General features: G+C 42.2%; 1 protein-coding gene across 1 annotated transcript in view; it reads left to right on the forward strand.

Moving 5' to 3' along the window:
* The first annotated feature begins 21,928 nt into the window (after window positions 1–21,928).
* Window positions 21,929–26,358, forward strand: part of HDGFL3 (HDGF like 3) — a 37,101-nt gene continuing 32,671 nt past the window's right edge. The window contains exon 1 of the mRNA XM_058846643.1: window positions 21,929–22,449. Coding sequence (XP_058702626.1) covers window positions 22,366–22,449 — 84 coding nt within the window. The 5' untranslated portion in view covers window positions 21,929–22,365. The remainder of the gene's footprint in view (window positions 22,450–26,358) is intronic.

Genomic DNA, 26,358 nt, shown 5'->3' on the forward strand with positions numbered 1-26,358 from the left:
ATGGTAATGTAAGTTGGGAGCAATTTCAATGAATTCTGTAGAAGTGGGCTTATAATACTGGAATCATGTCTCAACAAGGATTGTTAGTTACATGTGTGAGTAAATGGGCCCATGTTGGCTGCTTGCAGTGCTTTGTAACTGCTAACTTACTAAAACAAGTCAAAATATTACACTATGAAAAAAGTCTTTACTCATTTCTATGCCCCTGTCTCCACTACAAATGATTACTTTGCAGGCAATATTTCTGCATGACCAATGTAACAACTGTACTAGTGTTATCTTTGCTGTTAAGAGAGCATGAAACAGATCCTGCGCAGATATAAAACACTAACTCTGAGTGAGCTTGGCCAGTTTAGGCAAGTTCAAAATCTGGACAGATATGCCTTATGACATTCCGACAGTCTCCAGCCAAAAATTCTCAAAGAGAACAAAATGTGTGAGTGTATGGCATATAGAGATGTGGAAGAACCAGGAGCAGCCAGAGTGACTTCAGAGGAGACGCTAGGAAAACAACATAACTTACTGGAGAGGAGACATGTTATTGCTGCTCTGGGAAGCCAACATCTGCACCTCTGTGTGGGATGATATAAACCTTACGTTGGATTCCTGAGCACAGAGAGGCCAAGTGCAAGCGAGAGGTACATGCAGGCTTCTGAGGCTGCAAGCAGCTCCAAGGGAGTGTGCCCCAAAGCAGCAACTTGCCTAATGCTATCCTATGCAAAGTAATGCAAGGCTTGGTAATGATATCTACAAAAATGGGGACTTCTCTCTCTTCAGAAAGTCAGTGTGCAGAATTTCCATGTTTTGCTAATGGCCTATAGATTGTGAGCCTCTCTGCCTTCCTCAGCATATCCAGGAAAAACACCTTTGAGTGAAACCATCTCTGGTTCTGGTTCAGCACTCTGCTTCCCCCTGCTTTAGCACAAAACACCTTCACCCTCTGACTACAAAGGACAGTGTAGCTAAAGCTTCTGCTGTGCCCATCCTTATATCCTTCAGCTGCTTCATCTCCTTCCTTTCCAGGGAAAGTGGGGGGTTGGTGGTGCACCTAAATTTTTCTCACTTCTGTGGAGTTTGAGAAAAATCTCCAGTCTCTGTGTTTCTTATTCTCCATTTTACCTTGCACAAACAAGAATGAGGAAGAGCTGTAGCTGAACAAAAAAAAATGGGGGACTGCAGTTTGGAGAGCAGCCACAGGGTACTTCCAAAGGGAGAATGAGTGCATGGAGCACAGTTACTATTGTGGGTGGCATTTGTGCACATTTTTGGTTACCACCTTCCACAGAGAGAGAATCTTTGATGAAGAGCTCCTTCTTGAATATTATTTGTGGCAGAAAGGGAGATCTTCCTTTGCTGAAGAAACCAGTAGGAACTGAATGGAGAAGAACCCATTTTGGAAGCTATGCAGGCATACACAGCTACTGCTAGCAACTCTGTGATGCTAGTGCATGGGAGATGAAGCAGAAATGGAGGAGTATCTGCATATTAAAATGAATGGGGAAATTTCTGTTTTCTCTGTTCCTAAACTTATCCTGTTGCATACTCTACCTTCTTTTTCCTGTATTCTGCTATGATTGTATGAAGAAACCTTTTTAAGGGTACAGTTGGAAAGCAGTCTTTTTTTCACCTGTATCTTTGTAACCTGTATCTAACCTGTGTCTGTGTATCTTTATCTTTTTGTGATGAAGGGGTGGGGGTTTTCCCCTTATTTAGACCATGCAGTTCAGCTGGAAACAAAACTCCAAAAAAGGGTGCCTGTCCTCACATGGAGCTGCCAAGACAGTGTGTAACACACACTCTGCTCTCTCGCTAGTCCTCTTGAGCAGATGTAAGATGAGTCTGGTGCGTGCTCTTCATGCAGAGGAGGAGAAGGCTGTCCACAGGTAACTGAGCTGGTTGGCATGAAACCTGCAGCTATAACTCTTAACTTTCTGTTTAAAATTAAGCAAAGATCAGTAGATGATGAATTTTACTGCACACTCAGAGCAGTAGTTTTTGACCTCATAAGAAAATTGTGACAGTAACACAAAGGCTTGGGTGTACACTGTGGTATTGCAGAATATTTAAGAATCTGGTTCCATAAAACCCTTTCTGTATCCCTATGGAGGATTATTGCATGACTTTATATTCCCTCAGTCTTTAATTTATTTTTAAAAAATCTTCAGTGTTCACAATCACTTCCTCCATTACTAGTCTTCTGTTTTCAGCAATATAAGTTACTGGGTTTAGAGTTAGGGAGTAATAGCCACTATTTGGGAACCTGTCCTCTTCTTTATATTGCCCTTTTCTCTGACTGAAAGAAATCAATTAACTGGCAGTTACTTTGTTTTACATGTCAGGCTATTATTATAGGGAGTGGATGATATTTAAAAAAAATTTTGGCCATTTTCTAGGTCTTCCCTGTGAGGACATGTTCAGCACAGGTATATCCTGCTGCACTCTTCTGGCTGGAATTAGAACTGGCCAGAGGAACCTTTTCATTGCTAACAGCAGGAGGTGATGCTGGTTCTGCCACATGGTAGATGCCTGTGTAAAATCTAACAGAGGCATGCTTTAGAGAACTGAAATCTAAATTTTGTTTCATTTCAAGTGGTTCCTAGCAACAGTACCCCAGGCAATGCCTCATTGATATGTATTCCTTACATCACCCTGCGTTTTGTCCTGTGAGGCCTGCTGGACATTGTACCAGACTAAGGTCATGGAGTGTGCAGCACAAACCAACTGTTACTGCCTCAAACATCGGGGTAATAAATGCACATGATCATGTTAAGTAATGGAAATATGTCTAGTGTTGCACATCTGGTTTCAGGGATGCATTAACCAAGACAAAAACAATAGTCAAATAGGGAAAGTAGAATCATTTCCAGGTCAGTAATAATAACTGTTCACACAGCACTCAGGGGAAATCAAACACACGTATTTGCATTCAGATATGTACTACAAACACAAGAAGTCTGCATATCCTTCTAGAAAAGCATGCCAAATTTTCTTTGAAAAGTTGTGGTTTTAATCATATTAATTACATGTTGGATTTGGGCAGAAGACCACCATCATGACATTACATCAACGAATTTTTCACTAATATAAATACCACAAAGAATCCTGCAAACTGAAGTGAGCACACTCTATCCCAGAAATCTCTGCAGGACATGGTTTAGCAGAGCACACAAACGATGTCACCCTACTTGACTCCCTGCTTCTGAAATTTAGAGTACTTTATGGAGTAGCAATGCTTTTCTAGAAGGGAAGATTTCTGATTTCCAATTTCTCATTTTGTATTTACGATTTCTATCTTCATGTTAAATCACAGCTCTTTCTTGGATGTATTTCTCTTGTCCTTTAGCATGGGTGTAAGTAGAATCCCAAAACTGCACAAATTCTGTGAACAGTAAAGAGTGCACCTTTTTCCTAATTTAACATCAAAGGAGAGTCTCAGGGCATTTTTAATGAAGATAAAAATGTTTAATTCTGCATACGGAAAATGCTTTCAAGTGAAACATACATTGCAAAGAGAATGTTCCCTCCCCAGAGTTTTGGCCTTGCAGCCTCTCTGAAGGCCCAAGACTGAGTCACAAGGACAGTTTGAATGCTGGTTTGTTGCTGTTCTTGTTAGAATAATTATATGGTGCCATGTTAGCAGAAGGAGGTTACCATATGGAAAAAGCAGCTAGGGGTAAGTGGATATTCAAGATAGCTGTGAGCGTTATAGGAGCTGTATTTGACCTGGAGGGTAGCCCAAGTTTTTGGATCCAGATGGGCGACCCTGTGTCTGTCCTGGTGCAAGTTTCAGTTTACAGCCTCGTTGTGTCTTAAGGACTAGTGCCTTAATGTGTACAAGGGCATGCACCCAGGGTTATTTTCATTGCAAACTTCAGGGCTTAAAATGCACCCACAGTATGGTTAGGTGGGGTATACTTTGAGGTTTTCTCTGGGTGATAAAATTACTTTTTCATCTCCCTTTTCCAACCTAGGAGCCTGGCACCAAAGTGCTGTACACTTCTTAGCAGTTATGTGACTTCTTTACACTAATGCAAAACTTCAGAACTATAATTCAATTAAATGAAGAAAGAGGGGTTTTACTTTTAGTCCCAAGAATTCTTCCAGAATGTAAAGCTAAGTAGGAATTAAAAATGTGAGAGAAGGACGCAAGCTTAGAGAAACTAGTGCCACCAGCACATTACAGTAAATGTGGTTTGGGAAAGCTCAGGTATTCATCATCATATTCCACCAACCAGCCATCCCAAAACATAATGCATTGCAATTCCAAGTGTTGTTCATATTCCGTTTTTATCTGTTATTTACAGTGTGAAAACCAAGCGCAGTGTTGAATCCTTACTCAAGGAAGTTGCAACATCTTTCTCATGTGGACTGTGACATAAGGAAAGATTATTCACATAATCAAATCATGGCTTTCCTATTCCCTCAAGCCTTTTGCCCTGAAAAGGTGACTCCCACTTATAGAGTGCTAACTTTGAGTAGCAGCACACAGCGAAAGTACATTATTTTTTATTTAAAAATGAATACTTTCTGTGCAACACCATCATGCATGAATTGACAGGGACTGTTAGAATTAGTGTCCCATCAGTCAAAAGCCTTGAATTCACTCCTGCAGGTAACTGAATTAATGGAACTCAGTTTTGTAAGAGTTAAATAATGGCAGTATTATGCCCAATATCTGACACATGGAATAAATATGAGTTCTCTTCTTCTGAAAGTTTTAAAATATTTGCTATGATCTTAATGTCTGTGGCTTCAAAAACTGAGAGCAAAGAATTTTAATCTCATTGCTCATGCATTTCTCCAAATTGTTTGACAATGATTTTGCTATTGTTGAGCTTTTTTTTCTTCTGTTTTATTGTGCTTTGTTAAAAACTGGACCACATTCCAAGTTTCAAAGTGAGGATCTTGTATAACTAGTGCACTTCTGTCTTCTGTTAATCTTATATGCTGCTCTCACATATGTATTTCTGCTGAAGTCAATATCTAGAGGGAAAAAGTATTTTTTTTCCAGGCTAATCTCTCTCAATAGAAGGACACTTCTAAATGTTTTGCTGTATTAGATATAAAGCAAAAGGACAGATGTTGGGGAAAGATATGTGGTAAGATGGGTCTGAACCTCTCTGCTATAAAAGAATTTTCCTAAAAAGACCAAGAAAAAATACTCATGAACCCTTTTTACTGGTTGGATTATAGCTCGTCTTCCGCTGGGTCCCTTGTCCATTCTTGCCTAATTTTACTTTCTTGGAGGTAACTGTAGGCTACTTAAAAGCCATAAATTTTAGAGCAGCAGAAAAGAAGGGACCCGGCTCATATTTAGAGACTAAGCCAGGACAGAAAGTTCCTCCATCTATCTGCTTCTTTCACATGAAGTGAACAGAAGAGTATCTTTTGGACACAAAACAGGACCAAAGCATTGTTTAGTTGATAATTTCTTCATTCTGGTCCATCATATGGGTCAAAGCTGCAGAGCTTTTGAGCTGTAAGGAAATAGTCTTTGTCATTTTTTGCTTAAAGGAGAATATTGCTGTCCTTGGCTTTAAAGAAGGGAGGGACAGTCTTCTCAGATGGAATCTCTGATACTGTTGTGACTTTTAGATAATGTTTAGAGATTCTCTATGCCCATAGCTTCAAATTAAATGTGTTGTTCCCAGACAATCCTTTCTCCCTCTGTAGCTTCTTCCAGGGCTTTTCAGTTATAATATGCTCTGGCAGAGTAGAAAGAGGAGGGAGTTGCATCTTCAATGTCATCCAGGCCTGCAACAGCTATGTAGGAGGAAAGAATCAAACTGCAAAGTATCAGAACTGGAATTGAATCCTGATAGCCAGGTCTGCCTCTCATCTCACCATTATTGTAATCACAACACATTTCTTCAGCTAAATGCAAGGTAGAAGGAGAGGTTAGATTATGGTGCATTCCCAAAAAAATGAACATACCATCTTAAATCAGAGACAATACTAACAAAACAAGGATTATCTTTAGCTGGAATGTGGGTATTTGCTGGAAGAGAAGGAGCAAAACATGAATCAAAATCTACCCAGAGTTTGCAAATCAAAGAACTACTGAATTACAAGTGATTTTTTCAAAGGACTGCAAGAATTTCTTCAAGATTACCAAGGGACTTCTGTCTCATGGTGAATTATAAGCAGAAGACAGGTGCAGGCATTGATTTGACTAAAATATTCAGTTTCAGACACAGTGGAACTTTCTGCTGTTTGGTTAAAATTCCTTGCCCTAAATCACAAGCAGTTCTCCTCTCTCACTTAATCCCAAAGGGATTATTATAGCAGTGGACACTGAGTAAGTGAGCACATTATCAGTCTGTGCATCCAATAAATACCCCTTCTGCTATCTGTGCATGAACAGAAGGGAATGTGTCAAAGCTGAACAAAGAATTACAGGGCTCTTGGAATTCAGCCTGCAATCACTTCCATATAATGCCACCTTAACTCCAGTGTGAGTTATGTTATAGGTTGGAGTAAATTTTGCTCCTTGGCTAAGGTAAGTTGTAGGCCTTGTGCCAGGTGTTGCAAAGAGTATTAATAGCTTTTCTTATCTTGCAACTGTTATTTCTTGTGTTCTAAAGCTGAATTTGTTTTCAGTATTTTTGTCAGCGCAATATTTGCAGCTTCCAGTACTGCCTCAATGCCCCAGCTTGTAATATTTTGTGGAAATTAAGGCGCTGAGAGCATGTATACGGTATGTTTTATGACATGAGTAGGAGCTGCTAAGAAATTGTAGCTTGTAATTCTTCAGGCATTCCCCACAAAAACTACTGCTGTGAGTTACTCCACTGAGATGGGTAGGATCAGACCTTGCACATGCTCCCATGGTATTTGTCTCCTTTCTCTTTAGAGAGGCTGCTGGTGGTGCCACAGATGTGCTGGACTGGTTACTAACCTTGTTTCAATTTCAGATATGGAACTGTGGCTTTTGAACAGCTGGAGAGGAAAGGAATGTGCACCTTTCACATCTCAGCTGAGAGACTACACCAGGATATATATGAGATGATTTCAGGGTGAGCAGCCATTAGCAGCATTTTGTTGTTGTACCGCATTGACTGTAATGTGCCACACAAGTAGGTGGTGTGCTTGTACTGTGAGCTGGGGAAATCCTGGTGGTTCTGCTGCAAGATTCTCATGTCACACCATCCTCTGCCATAACAAAACACCACTAAGTGGCTTGGCACAGAGAAGGGTGTAAGGTTCTTTCCTGAGGTGAGGGAAGGGAATTCACCCCACCCTGATGATATTGTTTGAGCTTCAAAAGAGACTTCTTAATGTTTCTTAGTAAATTGAGGTGCTGCACAGAGCAATTAGAGACCAGACCTCAAGGTAGAAATGTTTAATCCTTGTTTTTAGCACTTTGCATTTTTTGAGTGCATCCCATAGAGTGAAGTACATTAGTAAGTAAAATAAAGATAGGGGAATGTAGGCATAAAAATAAATAATTTTGTCATAAGCAGATGGTACATTTGTATTAAAGCCAGATGAGATGCAAAGATATTGTAGCCTGAAAGCTAAATGTCTCTTGGAGCAGTTCCCCTGAGCATAGTTAAATCTCAAGTTAGGAATCGCAGTACACTCTGAGAAGACAGAAGTTTATTGTCCTTGCTTCAAATGAACTTACCTGTTTTGCATGCAAAAGCATGATATTTACAGTTCAGTAATTCTCTCATGAAGCGCTCTTAATGCTCAAATTCATTGAAACTTGGTTTTGATAGATAGGCTACACAGGCTGAAGAGAGTTATTTAAATAACTTATATAAGGAAGCCTTTCTTGAAAATCTGTGTATGTAACAGATGGGTTTTACTGCCCTGCAAAGTAGATGATGATTTCCCAGGCACACAGATTTGGGAAATCTTGGGTTTGTTTCTTACTCCTGTGAAGAGACAAAGCCTAATACTGACTTGGGAACCCTGCAGTGCATAAGCAATCATACCAGACTGTAAATATTAGTAGACAGAGACCTCTGGTGGAAATTGTTCAGTAGTTCAGGGAAATACAGATCTGTTTTGGAACAAGGCTTGGAAAACCCTGCTGGTAAGAAAGGTCAAAGGCCTGAGAAGGACTACATTAACAGCAGCATAGATATTTTTTTATGTGGCTTTTCTTTCTGTCCTTTCCAGAAGAGCTGAAAGACTCTCTTTAAAGAAAATAAACAAACTAACTTGGATCTGTAGACAATGGCAACCCTTCCAGCTGCCTCTGGGAAGCAGCAGTCCACTTGACCCAGCAGTGCCTTGGCAGACTGCAGTGTGTCCGTGGTGCTGGGGGTGCACCTTTGGCTAACGCAGGGACCCCAGGGAGAGGAGAAAGTCCTTCTGGCATCTCCACCATGGTGTGGCACCAGCATGTGCTGAGGAGCTTCAGGGAGAGCCATTACCATCATTGCATCAAGAAATGATCAGCAAGATGTTGAAGCCACAGTTCCTATGCTAGTCTGCAGAAGGTTCCTCATGGATATTTTATTTTTATTTTATTTTTTTATTTTTCATTTTATTTATTTTAAATTTTTAGAACTATTATTTATATTTTTTTTATTATTTTTTACTCATTTTTAGTTGTGCTGTTGGACACAATGGGCAGCTTGCACTACAGTGCCAGTGCCTCAGCTCATAGCAGGTTGAATAAAGCTAAAGCAGGGCTTGACCCAATAGTTTTTCCCAGTAGGTTGCAAAATTTGGTAGCTGTCATAAGTATTGGCTTCCCCTTTCTGAAAAGGACTGGTTTTTCTCTGGGACAGCAGGAGAGGAAAAAAAACAAACAGCAAAACCCCCAACGTTCAACAATTGTCCACCACACATAATTCTGAAGAGTCCCAAGTTCATCTCTTAACAACAAGATTCAAGCTTAAAAATACAGGAACACTTCTGAACATCCAACTCACAAGCATGTGCTTTTGTTTTCTCCCCAAATTCATAAATGTTCCCAACAAAATGTCTAAAAGTATAAGCTGATCAATCAGAACATTGGTCTGGTATGGTACAGAGCTATAAGCAATATAATCAATGCAATTTCAGGTAAATTATGCTATAAAATGGCCCCTGTGAAAAGTTTAGAAGTTAATGGAAAGATTTCTATTGCCTTCAGGTTTTTGATTGTGCTCTAAGAGAGCATCTCCACCAGCTGCCTAGTACACATACGTTGGAGATGCATTTCAGCAGTTTCCCTGGGCATTTACAACTGCAGTTTTCTCTGCTTTAAACTCAGCAAAGTGTAGCTGGTGCCCATGTGTACAAGGAATGGTAGTGTACTTTTCAGTGTGACAGTTTGACAGACATCTTGTAGAGGTTGGGATATTATTTTCTAAACTTAAGCTTCCCAGTGGAATTCCCATTTCTCTTAAAAAAAGAAAAAAAAAAATCTGCACAAACTTTCTTGTCATAACCCTCAGATCAAAGCCAGTTTAGAAATCCCAACTTGGTAGTATTTTATAGTTGCGTTGGTTAAAGTTTTTATTTAGTTAGTTTTCATACAAACACATTCTTGCTCCTACTGACACAGTCAATACTGAGTACTTGTGAACTAGTTCAGTCCACACATGTCTTCATTTAAAAAAGTATCAAGAGTCACAGATTTTCTGTTTAAAGAAAAAAATCAGATAATCTTGGCCTAAAGCTCTCTATCCAGCATCCGAAGTCCAGCCTCTATATGTAATTGCTTGCTCAAAATTCCTTTTCAGTCAGTTTTCAGACTTCAGTTCTACCTCATTATTTGACAAACCACTTCTCACACCAATCCTAAATATATCTTAGGAATTCCTGGGCTGCTTGGCTTTTGATTTTCAGAAGAAAGCATGGGTCTTATAACTTTTGTCTTACACAAAGAGCCTGTTGACCTAGTCACTGATGTTTAATTACGTCCTCTAATACCTCCTTCTGAAAACATTGTTTGACTCTCCTTGGATCTACATGAACACTACTTTTCTGTGGCAGATAGAATATGCAGCCTGGAATACTTAAAATAAAAATAATGTATTTTAGGGAATACAGAGTTGAATTAATACAGATTAGTTTCCCTGACATGCCAGGATAAATCACTCAAAACTATTTTACATTATTTCCTACCAGTCATAAATAAAATTCACACTGTGATAATCCATGCTGTGATATTTGGCCTGAATGTTGTTGGTTTCTTCAGATGCCATCAGTTTTTATAACCTGTCTGTACTTAGATTTTGTGACAAATATTTGTCACAGACATGGGCTCCACTGGGCTATGTGTTAGATATGTGCAGAACAAACATAGTTTCTGAATTTTTTATACACTCCACCATAACATTTTGAAAACCACATCTTTACTGAGTTTTGTATTGCTTATTCCTGGAAGCATTCAGATCTGCATTGACATTTTAGGTAACTTAAGTACTCTGGTGGCCATTTTAGTGTTAAGGGAGAAAATATATATAAAGATGTTCCAAGTGTTTGATTTCCATGTCATCCTCAAACATATTCTGAAAGGTCAAGTAATTCAAACACAAAATAATTTGAACATATTTTGGCATTACAGTCAATGTTCATAAAGAAACATGTGGCCAATTTAGGCTAGTCAGAAGAAAGCTGCAAACTGACTCCATTATTTTACAGAGGATCAAACACTAGGCAAAAGTTTACTTACATTATTATGCTCAACTCTGATGAAATCATTGAGATTCCAAATGGAAGGAACATGTAGCCCATCAAATCCTTAAAAATACCCATTGTGTTTATTAATATTTTTACCTGTTATGTACATCATTAGCATTGTAAGGAAAACAAGAGTCATAGTATATATATATTCCTGAAAGTAAGTCAGCTTTAGAGAAAGCCGACATTATCTTCCTTTCACCCTACAAATAACAGGATTAGAAGTACAACAGAAAACAAGAATGTTTAGAAAGTCTTGGAGCCCACTTTAAAAGCATTTTTATGGTACAAATGATCACAGAAGTGAATATTAAAAGATACATAGCTGAATTTTGAAATTGTAGAGATTTTGGCAAGCAAGCAAGAAGTCCTTTTCACATAGTGTCATCTGTTTTTACTTTTACACTAAAACAGCCCTGTGGTATCCTTTTAAATAGTGCAGGAACCCTCAGCTGGGCCTCCCTGACTTGTAGTGCAAAACCCTCCAAAATGTAGAAAAACCTTACCCTCTAAATGGCAAGAGCTGTGGGTTAAGAGTGCATGTATATATGCCATAATATAGGGCAGAGTTGTGTGATTTGTATAGATTTTACAGATTAGAAGTTAAGCCAGTTTTGTCACCATATTGACACCTTCTCCTAGATGAAGAATTCAGGGCAGCCCAAAAACAAAAGCCCAGCACTGGGACTAATCAGCATTTATAATGGAATAAATTAACATGTTAAAAGCAAACCCATCTCCAGCAGTTTTGTTAGCCAGGAAAGAGAAGACTCCACTAAATCCAGCAGAGATTCAGCTGTTGACACTGCCCAGGCGTATCCCAATGCACACTGACACAAAGTCAAGGGATGGCATCTTCAGCCTTTTGAAGTCAGAATGTCTAGTTTGCCTCCATGGGATGTTTCCTATGGAGATGTCTCTACTACAACATTTGTTCTACTCAGTCATTTATTCTTGGAGTTTCCTGTAGGACATCTGAGTGATTCAGTCAGTATGTGGAGACAATATCAATACAGCTCCAGGCCTTAGGATCATGACAGCATAACCTAGATTCTCATCAATTGCAGTAATAGTTTTACATGTTCTGACTTGGCTGCTGCTCATTTCTGCAGCAGCATCTCCCAATGCCACTGCCCGTTCCATGAAGGACTGGAGCGTACCATACTATGTGGTGGGGCAGCAGCCTTTGACATGCCATGAGTCTGAAAGCAAATATTTAGGGGCTCAAAGCCCTAGTTTTTAAGTGTTCAAATCACAAGTTTCAAACAAACGAGCTCGCAGGAGTGCTTCACTGAAAAAATGAGGGGAATGGAGCATTTGTCCTTAATCCAAACCAGAGTGGTTACTGACAGAAGGACATTTGTAAAGGATCAAAGCTATTGGCAAAAAAAAAAAAAAAGGGGGGGGGGGGGAGTAGATAAAAGAGAGGGCACTGCAGTATCCTCATTCCTACAGATACTTTCCTGTCTGCAAAAAACTGAGAGAGACTTCACATAAACATTTTTATTGTCATGTCACATGATGGTGCTGCACTGAAGGTGATAGATTTCCTGGCAAATGTTTGTGTGGAAAGGCAAACATATGGTGGAGTGATCTACTATGAGATGGCTCTTTGGATCTTGCCAGCCCTCCAGGAATGCTCAGGATCAGTGAGCACCAGTAGGTGTGTGTGAGAATGTGTGTGTGAGAGAAAATGAGTTCATATTCAGTGAAATAAAGGAATGTCTGATGTCTGAGGGTTTACATTTGTGTGTATGATTTGCTGCATACCATTTTACATTATGTATGTATACAGTTTAAGCAACGTGTAGTATAAATTTCATCTACCACTTTTTCATTAGTATTCTATAAATGTGCAGAACTACATAGTATTTTTAAGACTGAAATTCTGTCCAGAGAACTCAAAAGCAGAATCTTGCTGGTCATACAAGAGAGCAGTGAGCGTTTACAGGAGCTTCACACTCGGCAGGCTTGTGTGAGTCTGTTTCCTTTCATTGCCTTGTGCAGCAGAGAACTGCATACACCAGATACACAGTGGCCAAATTATTTCTTGCATTGCCATCAGCAAAGTTTCACCAAGACAGGGCCATTTGGTCTATTGACCTTTGTTACAAGTACAATTAATGTAAACTACATATTTGATGAGAAATTAATTCCTTGCTTTAATTTGACACTTTATTAACCTGGGGAAATTAACACAAAATAGAACCATCTTTTGCCTGTTCATTTAAAGTGCCATTGCTGAAACAAACAAACAAATTACACAAAGTTTATGTAATGGCCAGTACTAGAAGTAAAATAACTTGCAGCTTATGGTTATAGAACAGCCTGATGTTACTTGTTTCTATTACTACCCTGAATCTCAATTCTTCTTATCTCCTCTTAATTTTATGTTACGTGGACAATACTGACATCTATGTAAATAGTTTATATTGGTTTGAATCCTTCTCTATTGGATGCTGGAGTCTACATCCTATGAGCTCCCTAAGCTACCACTGTAAGGTAAAAACTGTCCTGGAAGAAGAGGACACTGCATGGCAAAACAAACTGCAGCTCATTTCAATTTCATACTATTGCTGCCTGAGATTTGTCCTTCCCACAGAAGTATGGAAAAGTAGATCTTTTCCTGTGGCAGGTCCAAAATAACATGTAGGTCCAGAGCTCTGCTTAAACAGAGGCTTGTGGGACAGCACAATTAAACTAAAGGTCTGCAGTGCCTAACCAGTTGTATCAAATCTTGCCTTTCTACTGATCTTCTGCTAGCCATGCTCCAGAAGTTCACTCTTGATCACTGGATGACAAAAAACAGCTCTTAATGTTCAAACTATTTCTCCTCTTTAGGCTTCTTGGCCCACTTGGCAACAAACTCTGACCTTTATCTTCAGCGTGCCAGCATCTGCCCAGTAGATGCTGCCAAGCTGCCAGGCCCTCCAGCTGCCATGCCCCATGAAATTGCAGAGGGAGGATACAGAACAAGCAATAACAGAGACATTACATGAATGGACAGAAGATTTAGGTATTGCTTTTGGTTCCAAAGTTCCTGCTCAGCTCTACACTGGCATTATGCCCTTTGAAAGTTTTAATGTGAGTAAGACAGGAGCATCATGTCCAGTGGGAGCAGCAGTCTATTAATACCTCTCCCTTATAAGACTATCTTTGCCAATTCTGTTTGGCTGCTTCATCTCATGATATTCACTTTGACTTTCTTAATACTAACCAGCCTAAATATTTTATGCTTGTCTTCCAGCAATATACTAAGTCCTTTGCTGCTACTTCTCAGTGAAGATAGGTTATAAATTTTCTTCTGAAAACGTTTTTCTTCTGAAATACTGTAGTTCTCTGAATTGCAGTGGGAAGGTTTGAACTGGAGTTCATGTTCCATAAGATAACGTCCACTTAAATGTGACAGCTAAAGAAAATAAACAAGTGGACAGAAACAAGCTATTTCCTTATGAAGCCTCTTTGTTCTAATTACATGGTAATGCTGTCACTTCTCTAGAAATATTATGTTTCCTGGCTTAAAATGATGTCTCTGCAAATCCCTGCAAATAATACACATCTCCTAGGATGTGTATTACTTAGCAATATTCATATTGGTTTTGTATCTTACTGTGATTTTACATTTTAGCAACTTAGGTTTTCAGTGATATAAATCAGGAGCAACTTCACTGCATCAAAGTAGATAAAGTGGCACAAACAGCAGCAGAAACAGACCTCTGACTTCTAAGAGACCTAGTGCATATTGGCTGTTTGCTAGCAAGTGCAGTAGCCCTGATTTTTTATTGTAATATTTATTATTTATAAACGTGTAACTTTCCAAACTCAGAAGAAGAAGAGGCATTCTTTGAAGAGGGCAGTGTTGAGAAAAACAAAGTCAGACTGTGGGGAAAAAGATACATTATACAACAAAGGATCACTGAAACACTGGGCAAGGTAATATTAATTATACATTTTAATCGTAATTGTTATTAAGGATGCCAACTTCCTTTCCTCCTCCACAATCTACTCCTGACCTTTTCTTTTCAGCCGCTGTACCTCTTAATTCCAGGCTCCTATGCTAACCCTCACTCATTAGGTGATAGACCTAATCGACTGTCCTAGGTTTTCTGGGAGGGATGGAGTTTTGAGAAAGGAATTCAAAAGAAATGAGGTTACAGTTCTTAAAAGGACATGTCATGAGCAGGAGTGTGGGCTGCAGATCTCTGAAAGACAAATAGGTGAGCAGGATATTAGATTTGATTAATGGAGAAACAATCAACATATGGCTACCACATGACAAGATGTAAGTAGGGAGGGGCAGACTTGCAGGCCATCACAAGAAACATGATCTGGAGGTAGAGGGTATGTGGAATGTGTGAAGAAATGTGCTTTTAAGAAGTTCTCACAGGAGGCAGCTGGAACCAGTTCTTGCATTGTGCAGGGTGGCGTGCTGATGTTTAAAAGTACACATCAGGTTTAAGCAATAGCATGTCAGACCAAGTGTGGTGGTGGTGGATTCAACCAATTTGGTCCCTGCATCCCAACTTCCCATCATGCCCTGGAGAGGAAAGGAATGGCTGCCCAGAGAGTGGATTCCTTATTTGTTGGAAATGCTGCAGGGAGAGAAGGTAACTTGCCCTGTTTTCTGCCTGATTAACAATAACTTACTTCCCCTGCAACCCATCAGTTGTAACATCATCCATATCCACTTCCCCAGGCACTTCTTCATGGCTGTTTTTGTCCTGGCACCCAACATGGTCATCACCCTCAGCATCACCACAACCACAGAGCCTGAGGACTCTCCTCAATGCTTCAAACCCAGAAGCATCTCAGTCCTTACTGCTAGGTCCCTTTGAGGACTCATCATCCAGAAGCCAGGGAGATGATGTAGTAAATCTGGGCAGGATGGGGGTGGTAAGGTGAGGAAAAGGTTCTGATTTTGGCTGGAATATAGTTAATTTTCTTTACAGTAGCTCATATGGTGGTGTGTTTTGGATTTGTGACCAAAGTGGTGCTGACCACACAGGGATGTGGCTGCCCACTGCAGTTAACCCACGGCAAAGAAGGAGCAGGATGCTCAGTCCGGTGAAGCCAAGGTGTAAAACACAGGTATGACAGGAAGAGGATGTTTCCAAGTGACTCTTGAGCAAAGCAAAGTGCTTATAAAGAACAGCCATATCCTCAAAGGCATTGCTTCACATGAACTGCAGAAAGCAGGCATGTGGATGGGAAAGGTCAAGAATGATCTACAGAGGTCATATCTACAGAAAAGTGCCCTCACAGAGATGAAAAATGCTCATGGAAAATGGAAGACAGAGAGATTTGTATGCAGCCTAGGTAAAAGACATGGAGGAGATTGGCATAAGACCCTGATTAGCAATTTAAGTCACTTAGAGTTTGGGGATGTTGCCCATGGAATAGAGAAGGATGAGCTGAAGAAAGTTTCAGAGGTGACATGCTGAGAGTTTTTCTGCTGATTTCAGCACAGTTGTGATGACAGTCTTGTGTCATTTAGTTTGACTTCTATTAAACTCTTGCTGATGCCAACCTACCCAGGAAGAACCTCCTGACAGAAATTTTTTTTTTTTTTTCCCTGTGATAACATTTACACATTAGATTGCAGCACAACAGATGAGATCCAAGGGTTGGGTTTTGGAAGTGTGAATCCTTGAGCAATAGGTCCATCTCATCATCAAACTCTGGTGCTCTTGAGAGGGGTTTTATGGTACAAAGCAGACTCAATCTCCAGAAATTGCATGCTAGCTGCATTATTTCTTTGTTTCCTGGCTTCTGACACTGTCATTCAGGTGATACAAAAGTGAAGTTACAAATCTCCTTAAATAAATATGTTCTGCTGTCCATGTTTGGATGTAATTATTCATTAAGTCACATTTCAAAAGGCATTTTGATGAATGTACCAGAGGCCATGTGAGAGAAATCCTTTTCTCCAGTATTTATGAGGGGAAACTACGATGGGGTAAGTGTCACGAATCTGGAGCTAAATTTATTGTTCTTGTCAACTCTCAACGTACTTCTCACCCAATAAATCTCTGAGACTTTAGATGACACATCTGAAATATTTCTCCAGAGGAGAAATATCTGTTGCAGGTTTTCTTTCTTAGGTATTGTGACTTTATAGTTTTAGAGGTGGAGTTTCTCACCTGGCCATTTGAAGAAGCATTTTATTGTTTAGCGTATCAAATGGAAATGAGAGTCACTAGTTTCATTGTAATGAATTATGTCTATAACAAGCACATAAAATTATGGGAAAAGCAAAGTAAATTGTGCAACTTCTGTCCATCAAGATAATCTTCATATCATGTGTAATGTTTATGGAAGTACTAGATTTTGATGAGTGTTTCTCAATAAATGACTGCTAAAACATTTCACATGCCACAAGAGAAAATTCAAATAGTGAAGTTGCAAAGTCAGGTAGTTAATGTTGTGAAATATTTAGGTTGCTGTAAGAGCTTGTGATACAATCTTTAAAAAAATTCATTCTGATTTGTTCCCCCCCACACCCCCCTCCCAGAAAATCTCAGGCTGGTTACCACTGAAGAGACTGGTAGGTCATAAAGTCCAATGGCTTTGAATGCAGTGTGGATTTCCACATTAAGCCGATGAGCTGACTGACAGCACAGTGACAGGTCATTAGTCTCTGTATGGAGAACTTGCCAGCAGAGAATGAGATGTACTGGGCTACAGAATTTTGTTAGATAATGTGCAGGTTTTCTTGATTTATACTAAGATACTCTGAAACCTTTGTCTTCTTATACACATATCTGCTTTTACCATTCTTTCTTAATCCCTTTCTGCTTTTCCCACATCCTTTCCAGGCTTTAGTTCATGCTTCCCTTTCAGCTTTCCCCAGTTCTCTCACAGGGAGCCATTTTTCCTCTCATGAGCTTCGCTTCCACAGTGATCTCCAGCATGAGCTGAATCACATTCACTTTAGCCTAGAGCATGTTTAGTCCAGACAGAACATGAGACTTGTTTATTAATCCCTGTTGAGTGTGTAAAAATGCTTTTCAGACACTTGAAACTCAGCTACATTTATATGGTACCTGGAAATTTGGTAATTTTACAATTATTTCTTTTACTATCATTGTCAGAAGAGTTTATATTCATTGAAATTACAGTTCTAATGGTTAAATTATGAAAGATATGCAAGAAACTAAAAACAGAGGTTTGAGTTGGAACATGTTAAGCAGCACTGACTGTAGGCATCTTTTGCATTCTGTAGCTTTAGCTGAAATTCCTGTAGAGAACAAGGAATGGCAGCAATGCATTCTTGCTAATAACATTTCCGTCCCGTACAAACCTTTCCAGCTTAGAGTGGAAAGCTCCCAACCAGAGAGAAAGTTAATTTTAACTGAAGTGCTTCTATCTCCTCTGCCTCTAGGATACATGTTCACACCTCTGCAACATGTAAAGCAATCACCTTAAAGATTGTCTAATTCAATATGATTAGGAGTGTATAACATAAGAAGATTCATGAAACTGAGTATAGATAACTTGCTCCAGCTATGATACACACCCTTCTCCCTTCTAAGCTTATTAAAGAGAAAGCTTGAGATCCCCTGGTGAGCTGCTTATCTCCAGTAATTAAGAATATCCTAATGGGCATGGTAAGTGCCTTTCTATGCATGTTGGGATGGACATAAACCATCATGGCTCTTTCTGCCTGACATGAAGTAGCTCTGTGATTTCAGACTGTGCTCTCAGACATGTCTTGCACAAGGGAATGGCTCAGTTGTGATTCAGAACAATTTCCTATTAAAATATTTAACAGAGAAACACTACTTTACTGTGGTCATAGGCAAAATACTAATCATGGTAATCATTACTGACACATTTTTACATACAGGAAAAGGAAATGCAGAAGAAAAGAAAATTATATCAGCCGGAAGTAAGTAAAAGTAAATAGTTTTATTTCATTATCTAACAGTAAAGTTGATTGTACAGGTGGCCATGCTACAGAGCATTTGCAGTCTGATCTCAGAAGAGATTTCAGCAGGGAAAGCAAAAATTGTAAGGTGTCCAGGGACAGAATGTTAGAGGCAAATGTAATAATCCATGTTGCTTCAGTAGACACAATATAGGCAGCATCCCCAAAAATGGCATGTGCAAGATACCAGCATGAACAGGATTCACATTCCAGACTGTCTGCATGCAAATAGGTGTGTGCAAAACCATGAACATGGAGAATTTAATTCAAAACTTAGGTATGTTTAAAAATTTATTCAGGACTTTGGAAGGTTCTTTTGAAATTAGGCCTTTTTTGTCCACATGCTCTTTTCTTAAAGATTGATCTACACTTTCAAATCAATGAAATCCTTTCAGTATGAAAGTTTTCAATCGGGAATATGTAGTTATTCTTTTCCTCATATGAACTGGGGAGAAATGGTAAGAACTACCGGAAAGCTTCTCAATAGCTTAAGAATACTGTTCCTGGGAATTATTGGGAAAGCAAAATTCAGTAGTGTGGTAATGACTTCAGAGCAGTTATCTCTGACTCCTTCTGTCCTGGGTGACTCAGGGTTTCACTGCTGGCCCTGCCACCTCCCTCGTGGTCCTGCTGGGCTGCTGTCATTACCATCTCCCCTGCTCATACTGCCCTGCTCTGGAGCTAGAGCACCTGTCTGGCAGGGGGAGAAGTGAGAGACAACTTGCTATGATCATTCCGGGGACTTCAGGGAGAAGGAGACACCCATCCCTGCTGCAGGTCTCCCTTGCTCCATAAGGACATGGCAGTTGCTGCCTCTGTGACCTGCTGATCTTTATGCCCAAAGCAGACATAGCTTTTGGCTTCTCTAGACTTAGGACCTGGTCTATGTGCATGCAGTGCGTATCTCAGCAAGCTTCTGCACCCTCCACTCACTGTTATGATCTGAAACTGCTCTTGAAGTGTTTGGAAGAAGCTCTCTTTGCTCTTTTTCCACTTCCATATGGAAGGAGTAGATGAGCTCTCCTTCATAAGAGAAGAGAAAGGAACAGCATAGAGGTGACCTAGCAGGGGCTCTCAGGCCTTGTATGCTGTGAGGGGTGGCTGAGGGGGTTATGCACACTACCAAACTCCTTTGCGTTTTGTGCCAATGTTCTTTACTTTCCTCTTAATGTGTGGAACATTTGATTTGGTTTTTCATTTGTCAGCAAGGAAATTTGTTTCTTCTTCTCCATCTTTTCCTAGCATCTTAACCATAGCTTGATGGAGAAACTATCTGCCGAGTGTTTTAAGAGTTTTCCACTGGCCAAACCTGAACAGAGTTCTTACCTTAGCAGCTCATTTATCCTTTGGAGTCTACTGATGAGGAAAAGAGAGCTGCATCTTTGCATGTCCATGGGATGAGTTTTCTTTGGAGCTCTAGTATATGATTATCTTCACTGCAGACCAGAAATATTATTCATTCACTGCATTCTCTGCAGACACCAATGTTGGGACAAAAGGAAACAAAAATGTGCACATTGCAATGAGATGTTTCAGTTCTGTATCTAATCACTTCGAATGTTGCTATTTTGACCTTAGCAATACATTGTTGTTCGGGTGTGTACATAGAGTACACAGTTTCATTTTTCAAGAAACTGGCACACATCCTGCTCCTTTCTGATTTAAGGTCACTAAATAAGTTACTAGAAAGAGCTGTTCATACCTGAGATGAAAAGCAAACAATGCATTTAAAAAAAAAAAATGCAGCTCCACCTCTCTAGTAAGTATTCTGGAGGGAAGGCTGGTTTGGGAAGGTAATCCTGTGTGTGTAAAACAGCACATAGGATTATTCTGGAGAGAGTCAGATCAGAGTCCCCAGCTCCTCTACTCAGAGATTTTATATTACATTTTTATGAAGGGAATTAGGTATCAATTTAAGAGGATACAAAATCCTATTTGATGTGAAAGTGTGAGTTGTTTGGCCAGATGTATATACTGCAGGTGGCTGCATTGTTGCTGATCAGTACTTCAGAACAGGTAACAGCACTGAGCACAGTGATGGCTAATTATCTAAATGTTTATCCAGCCTTTGGAATTCTTTTTCCATTATTAGTCTGTACTGATACCTGAGCTAATGATTTTACAGCAGTGCTTCCACCAGCAGTGAAGTGCTTATCCTTTTTTATGACCCAGAGTGAGAACTTTCTCAACTTACATACTAGCAACAGCAGCATTTGGGCTCCAGAGCCACATCTGGGGGTACCATAAAAAGCAAGTCTTCTTGGTCCTGAGCCAGCCCTGGAACAGGTGCCAGAAGAAGCATTTATTCATTTCTCTGCCATTACCAGCCATTGCAGGCGGGAAGTGCTCTCTGTGGTCCATCTATTCCCTCCCCAAAATGTGACCCTGCAGTCTTCAGCCATCTATTCTCTCCTTCATCAGCAGGAACTGCCTGTGGCCAGGTGCTTTTCTTGGGAGTCAGGGAAGTACCAGCCAGAGCTGTCTCCCTAAACCCAAAGAGGACAGTTGCCATCTTAAATGCAGAAGTGGTTGGGGAACCTATTGCTAGAGTTTCAGCCAGACTTGCAGAAAATCCTTTCCTAAACTTTGCTGCTTGTGGCCCACCTTGCAGGTGCCTATCTAGTTTTACTAGGTAAGTAGTACTTGAGTATAATAAATGTCAATAATAATTGATGTTTGAACATTACAGCTGAACCTATAACATTATGGTAAAAGCAGCAGTATCTGAGATTTGTGAGTTACCAGGACTTCCACGGAGAAAAACTGTCAAGCAAGAGATCCCAAGCACCCTGTGAGGGGGAGTCACCGTTGTGAAGCTCCAAGATCCATGGCTTGGTGGACGTGGGTTTTAGTTTTAAGCTGAGAAGGCAGATGGAGGGTCTGGTGGGGAAGAGGCTGGTTACAGAAATTGGGACAACCTTGTGCTTAGGAGCCAGGCCGTTGCCTAGAGGCTGCTCAGGCTGCTTGGCATGGGAAGGGCTCAGGAGGGGTGAGAAGGCACCTGGAGAAGCCGGTCCGTGCTGGGCCTGGGCCTCAGTGACAGCGGGGGCCAGGGCACTCCAGGCCCAAGGGCCGGGCGCCTTTGGCTGGGGGAAGCGGGCACCCTGCTGCCAACACCGGCAGGCTTCTCCTCGCCGCCCTGCCTCCATGTCGGGCGCGCATAAAGAACCATGTCATGCTTCAGCGGGGAAGGGAGGGCCGGGCGGGACTGGAGCGCTCTCTGCTCTCCTATTTTCATAGAAACCGATCTGTGTACCTAGAAAATAACAGGAAGGGAAAGCGCGGGGGGAGGCGCGGGCGGGGTGGGGGGGATAAGAAGATCCTGTTTTCGGTCGCTGCCCGAGGAGTAATTCGTCGGAGACGGCTCCATATTCCCGGGGCCGCGGCGGCTGCGGCGGGGATGGAGCGGGCGGCGCGGGCGGCGTAGCCCAGCGCGCACGGGGGGGCCGCGGGCAGCGCCGCGCCCGCCGCCGCCGCGGGGCGAGGGCTCCCCGGCCGCCCCCGCCCGGCCAGCCCGCTCCCTGGTACCGGGGGCTGCTGGGGTTGTGTCCAAGGCCTCCCCCTCCCCCGCGTACACACTCACACACACAGACACACGCACACACACTCACACTCACACACACACACACACCCCATCTCCTCCAGCCGCCGCCGCCGCCGCCGGAGAGATCGGGGATCGCCCGCGGCCCAGCCCCGCTCCCGGCTGCGCCCCGTGCCCGGGCGCATCGCACCCCGCGGGGGCTCGCCCGGCTGCCCCCGGGGCGGCGTGCGCGGGGCGAGGGGACACACGGCGGCTCCCGCGGCGGCTCCCGATGGCTCGTCCGCGGCCCCGAGAATACAAGGCTGGAGACCTGGTGTTCGCCAAAATGAAGGGGTACCCGCACTGGCCGGCCCGGGTGAGTACCGCGGCGGGGGCGCCCGGCCCCGCCGCCGCCCCCCTCGCCCCGCGGCCGGGCGGGCAGCGGCCGGGCCGCGGCCAGGAGCCGCCGGAGGCCCCGGCTCCGGCCCCGCCGGACGGGGGGCCGCGGTGCGCGCCCACCCCGCTATTATTGTGCATCTTTTCTTTGATCTGTAGATTTCTCCCCGGCCCCCCGGGAGGAGGAGGAGGTGGAGGAGGAGGAGGAGGAAGGGGGAGGGAGGGGGGCGAGCGCGGGCTGTACCTGGGTTGTTATCGCGGGGAGGAGGCTTGGGGAGCCTGCAGCCCTGCCTGCATGAAAACGATGCTATTTATTATGCGCCCTCCCTCGCCCCGGCCCCCGGCTCCCCCGGGAGACAGAAGGGCCCCCGCAGCGGCCCGGGGCAGGGTAAGGCAGGGCAGGGCGGCCGCCGCCCCCGGGCCACCGCGGCCCAGGGACCGGCCGGGACAGCGCTGCGGGCCGGGCCCGGGGAGCTGCGGGGAAAGGGCACGGCCCGGGGCAGGGACAGGTCCGCAGGGGGCGAGGCCCGGTGTCAGGCTGTGGGTGTCCCAGGGCGGCGGGCTCGGCTCGGCTCGGCTCGGGGAGGTTGGGTGAGGTGAATCGGGGTCTGGCCCAGGGCAGCTCCCCGGCCCTGGTGCCACCCCGCTGCACCCAGGCTTTTTGAGTCTCCCGCACCTCCCGCCTCACCTTGCCCTTTCCTGGGCTGACTTTCTTTCAGAGGCCTTTGTCATTTTTTGTTGCACGCTGCCGTGATACAACTGAGGTGCAAAGGCACCGTGGTCATTTGACGGTCAGATAAGCGCTGATTGTACTTGAACATCCATTTCTGGTGTTGCTACAATAACGCAGGGCAGAGCTTTCCCTGGGGGGTCTGGTACTGGAACACTTGCATGGCCTGTCCCTTCCCTCCTCTTTGGTCACTGTTGTGTAAACTCTCTAAGTAACACGTGTTGTGGGAACTCTTGGCAGGCACCAAACAGTGAGTCTGTATTTACTTGTCTTCCCCGGCCTTGCTGGGATGATTGGGTAGTGCTTCATGCCATCGTTCGCTAGTCAAGGAAAGTTGCTGTTCTTTATAGACTACAAAGAGCATGAAGATAGTGAAGAGCTGTATGCAACCTACAGGAAAACATGGATGAGCAAGGTAGAGATGGACTGACATTTAGCATTACCCTTGGCAAGACCCCCCTGGAAAAGGATGGGTGTAAGTGCTGGAAAGGTGTCCTGAGCAGAACTGGGAAGCAGAAGAAGTGCTGTTGAACAGCAGACACCATACAAGGAGGGAAGGCCAACACAGCAGGCTTAAGCAAAGGTTGGTGAAAAAAGAATAGTGACAGGGTTCTAAACATCCAGAAGCCTGGTAATGAGGTGGTGCATGCAATTATTTTGGCAGAGCAGGCTAAAATTAGCATGCAAAAGGCCGAACATAATCAACAACGGGTTGTGGTTTTGTAATTCTATCATTATACAGGTTGGTGGATATACTACCTAAAAAATGGCAATTTATGTCAGCAGAACAGCATGAGCTGCTGAAAATTGACTTCTTTCCTACCTCTGTCATGGTTTAATTTACTGTGAAAATTTTAATGTGAACAGTTGAGACCATTACCACGTTGAAGCATGTTAATCCCTTTCCTTTTTGAGCCTTTGTAAAACTCCCATTTGTTTACTCAGAAGCAGAACAGGGCCTTTTGTTTTAATGGCATTTTCTTTCCTTTCAAAAAATCATTATATGCCATGCAACTGGTCATAGCTTTTGACTGGGTTACTAAATAGGTACCTGAATGGCAATAATATCCAACAAAGTACATCTTGACTAGGACAAAATAGGTGTGCTGTTCACATAACTCACTTCCTTTGTGCATTCTAACAGGATGTAAAGTTCAAGTGAAGACAAAGCAGTCTCTAGTTTTAACATGACTTAGCAAGTAGAGGCTGAACCTGTAGAGAGCCCAGTCTACCATCAGGTAGGAAGAGAGCTGTCAGGAGAAGGGAGCATTAGTACTGGGTGTTAGTTCAGCTGAGTGTGCACAGAACGTGCTCCTGTACCTTGTGATGCCTTTACATACAACTTCATGGTAGATCAGGCTGATGTCTGCCTGAACCTTGTTAAAATTACAGTTCATGCCACCTTTGCTAGGACTCATCTTGGTTGCCAAGTTTTGCCTGATGAACTTTCTTCAATGAAGGAAAAACCTAGTGAGAGCAGTAGTCTTTATTTTGCTTCTCAGAAAACATTATGGCATACAAATAAGGAGAAAAGAAATATTTGAGTTGAAAATGCAACTCAGATACTTCTGATTAACTGAATGCCTTTTATCTAGGGGATTCGCTTGCTTCCAGATCCTTGAGTGGTTGCTAGCTACTTCTCTATTCATTATGCAATTAGCATGTTTGATCTTTGAATTCTCATAAAAACTTATCTATTTCATGCTAATATAGTAGCTTTAGTAATATGAGTAACAATACATTTAAATGGCAGTGTTATTGCCCCTACCAAGTGGTGTTTGGCATCAATGAGACCTTTGGCATGAATTTCCTGTCGAGGGACAAACTTCTTAAACTGTGTTTAATAAACCTGCAAAGTGTTAGAGCAGGACAGAAGTGATCTGCCTGCCCTTTAATGGAACACACAGACATAAGTGACCTGGCTCAGAATCAGCCCTGTATTTCTGTGCACATGGGTAGTGTCATGCAGAGGAGATACCTCAGATCCCAGAGGCTCCAGCTCAGTGACTCCTGTCTCACAGGGACGGTGCTTGTGGGCTCAGCCAGCTCCACGTGCCACAGCACCGCAGACAAACCCAGCACAGACAGCCCTCTCATTCCCTACATCAGCTTCCCACCCCCCCTTTTTAGAGCTATGTTGATCCAGTGATCAGTAAGAACAAGCCTGACAAACCTGACTTCCATCCCTGTGAGTAAAGAGAGAAAAAAACATGCAGAAAGTGGCAAAATAGTGATGAAATGCCAGGGCGCCATTGGAAAATTGCATCTTATAACTGATGGAGTGCTCTGGCAGTCAAACTGCATTTAATGTTTCTTTGTGGATTGGTCTTGAATTCATTTGAGAAGGACAGAATTTGCCACACTTAGCCAAAACAATAATGGCCAGATACGTGATGGCTGAAAGAGGTCACTTAGGTCTTATTATCTGGAAGGGCCGCTTTGCATTTTGATATCACATTCTCTTGTGCAAAGCCAAAATTTACTTTAGCTTGACTGGAGGACAACAGATAGGTTTAGAATTATATTTTAATAATTCTAATTATTATTTATATAATATTAAGTTTAACAATAATGGTAAAGGAAATACAGTTTGGTTTATCATGGTTTTTATATTTGTCTATGATGTCTGTTGTCTTCAGATGCTCATCAAAAAGGCAGAATAAATACAAACTGGCCAGGTCATCAGTCCAACAAATAAGCAAATGTGTTTCCAGAGAGTATGCAAAAAAAGAGGGAAGATTCCATTGTGGTTAAAATGTAGAAAATAAGAATTTAATTAGTTGTACATTTGATGAGTGGTCTTTGCCTTTGAAGCACTAAATCCCCCTGTGTCTTTCTTGCTTGTTTGTAAAAGACAGTTAACAACTCTTGTCCCTTTAAAAAGGTGTTGTGGATACAAAATCCCTAATGTTTATGAGTTTCTTTGATACTGCTGTGATAGGAGCTGTATTAGAACACATAGACAGAAAAATCTCTTTCTTCAGATGCCCTAGTTTATCTAGGATAAATGTCCTGATTTATTGAGAAATTGCCCCTTGAATAGTCGCTCAGATGAGATAAAAGGGAAAAACTAGTAGTAGATTCAGAAAGATCAATAATGGTGTTTGTTTTATGAGTGACCCTGAAGAAACAATAGGCACTTAGTTGCTGAAATTAGCT

Source organism: Poecile atricapillus, chromosome 11 (genome assembly GCF_030490865.1).
Source record: "Poecile atricapillus isolate bPoeAtr1 chromosome 11, bPoeAtr1.hap1, whole genome shotgun sequence".
In the NCBI taxonomy this organism is placed as follows: Eukaryota; Metazoa; Chordata; class Aves; order Passeriformes; family Paridae; genus Poecile; species Poecile atricapillus.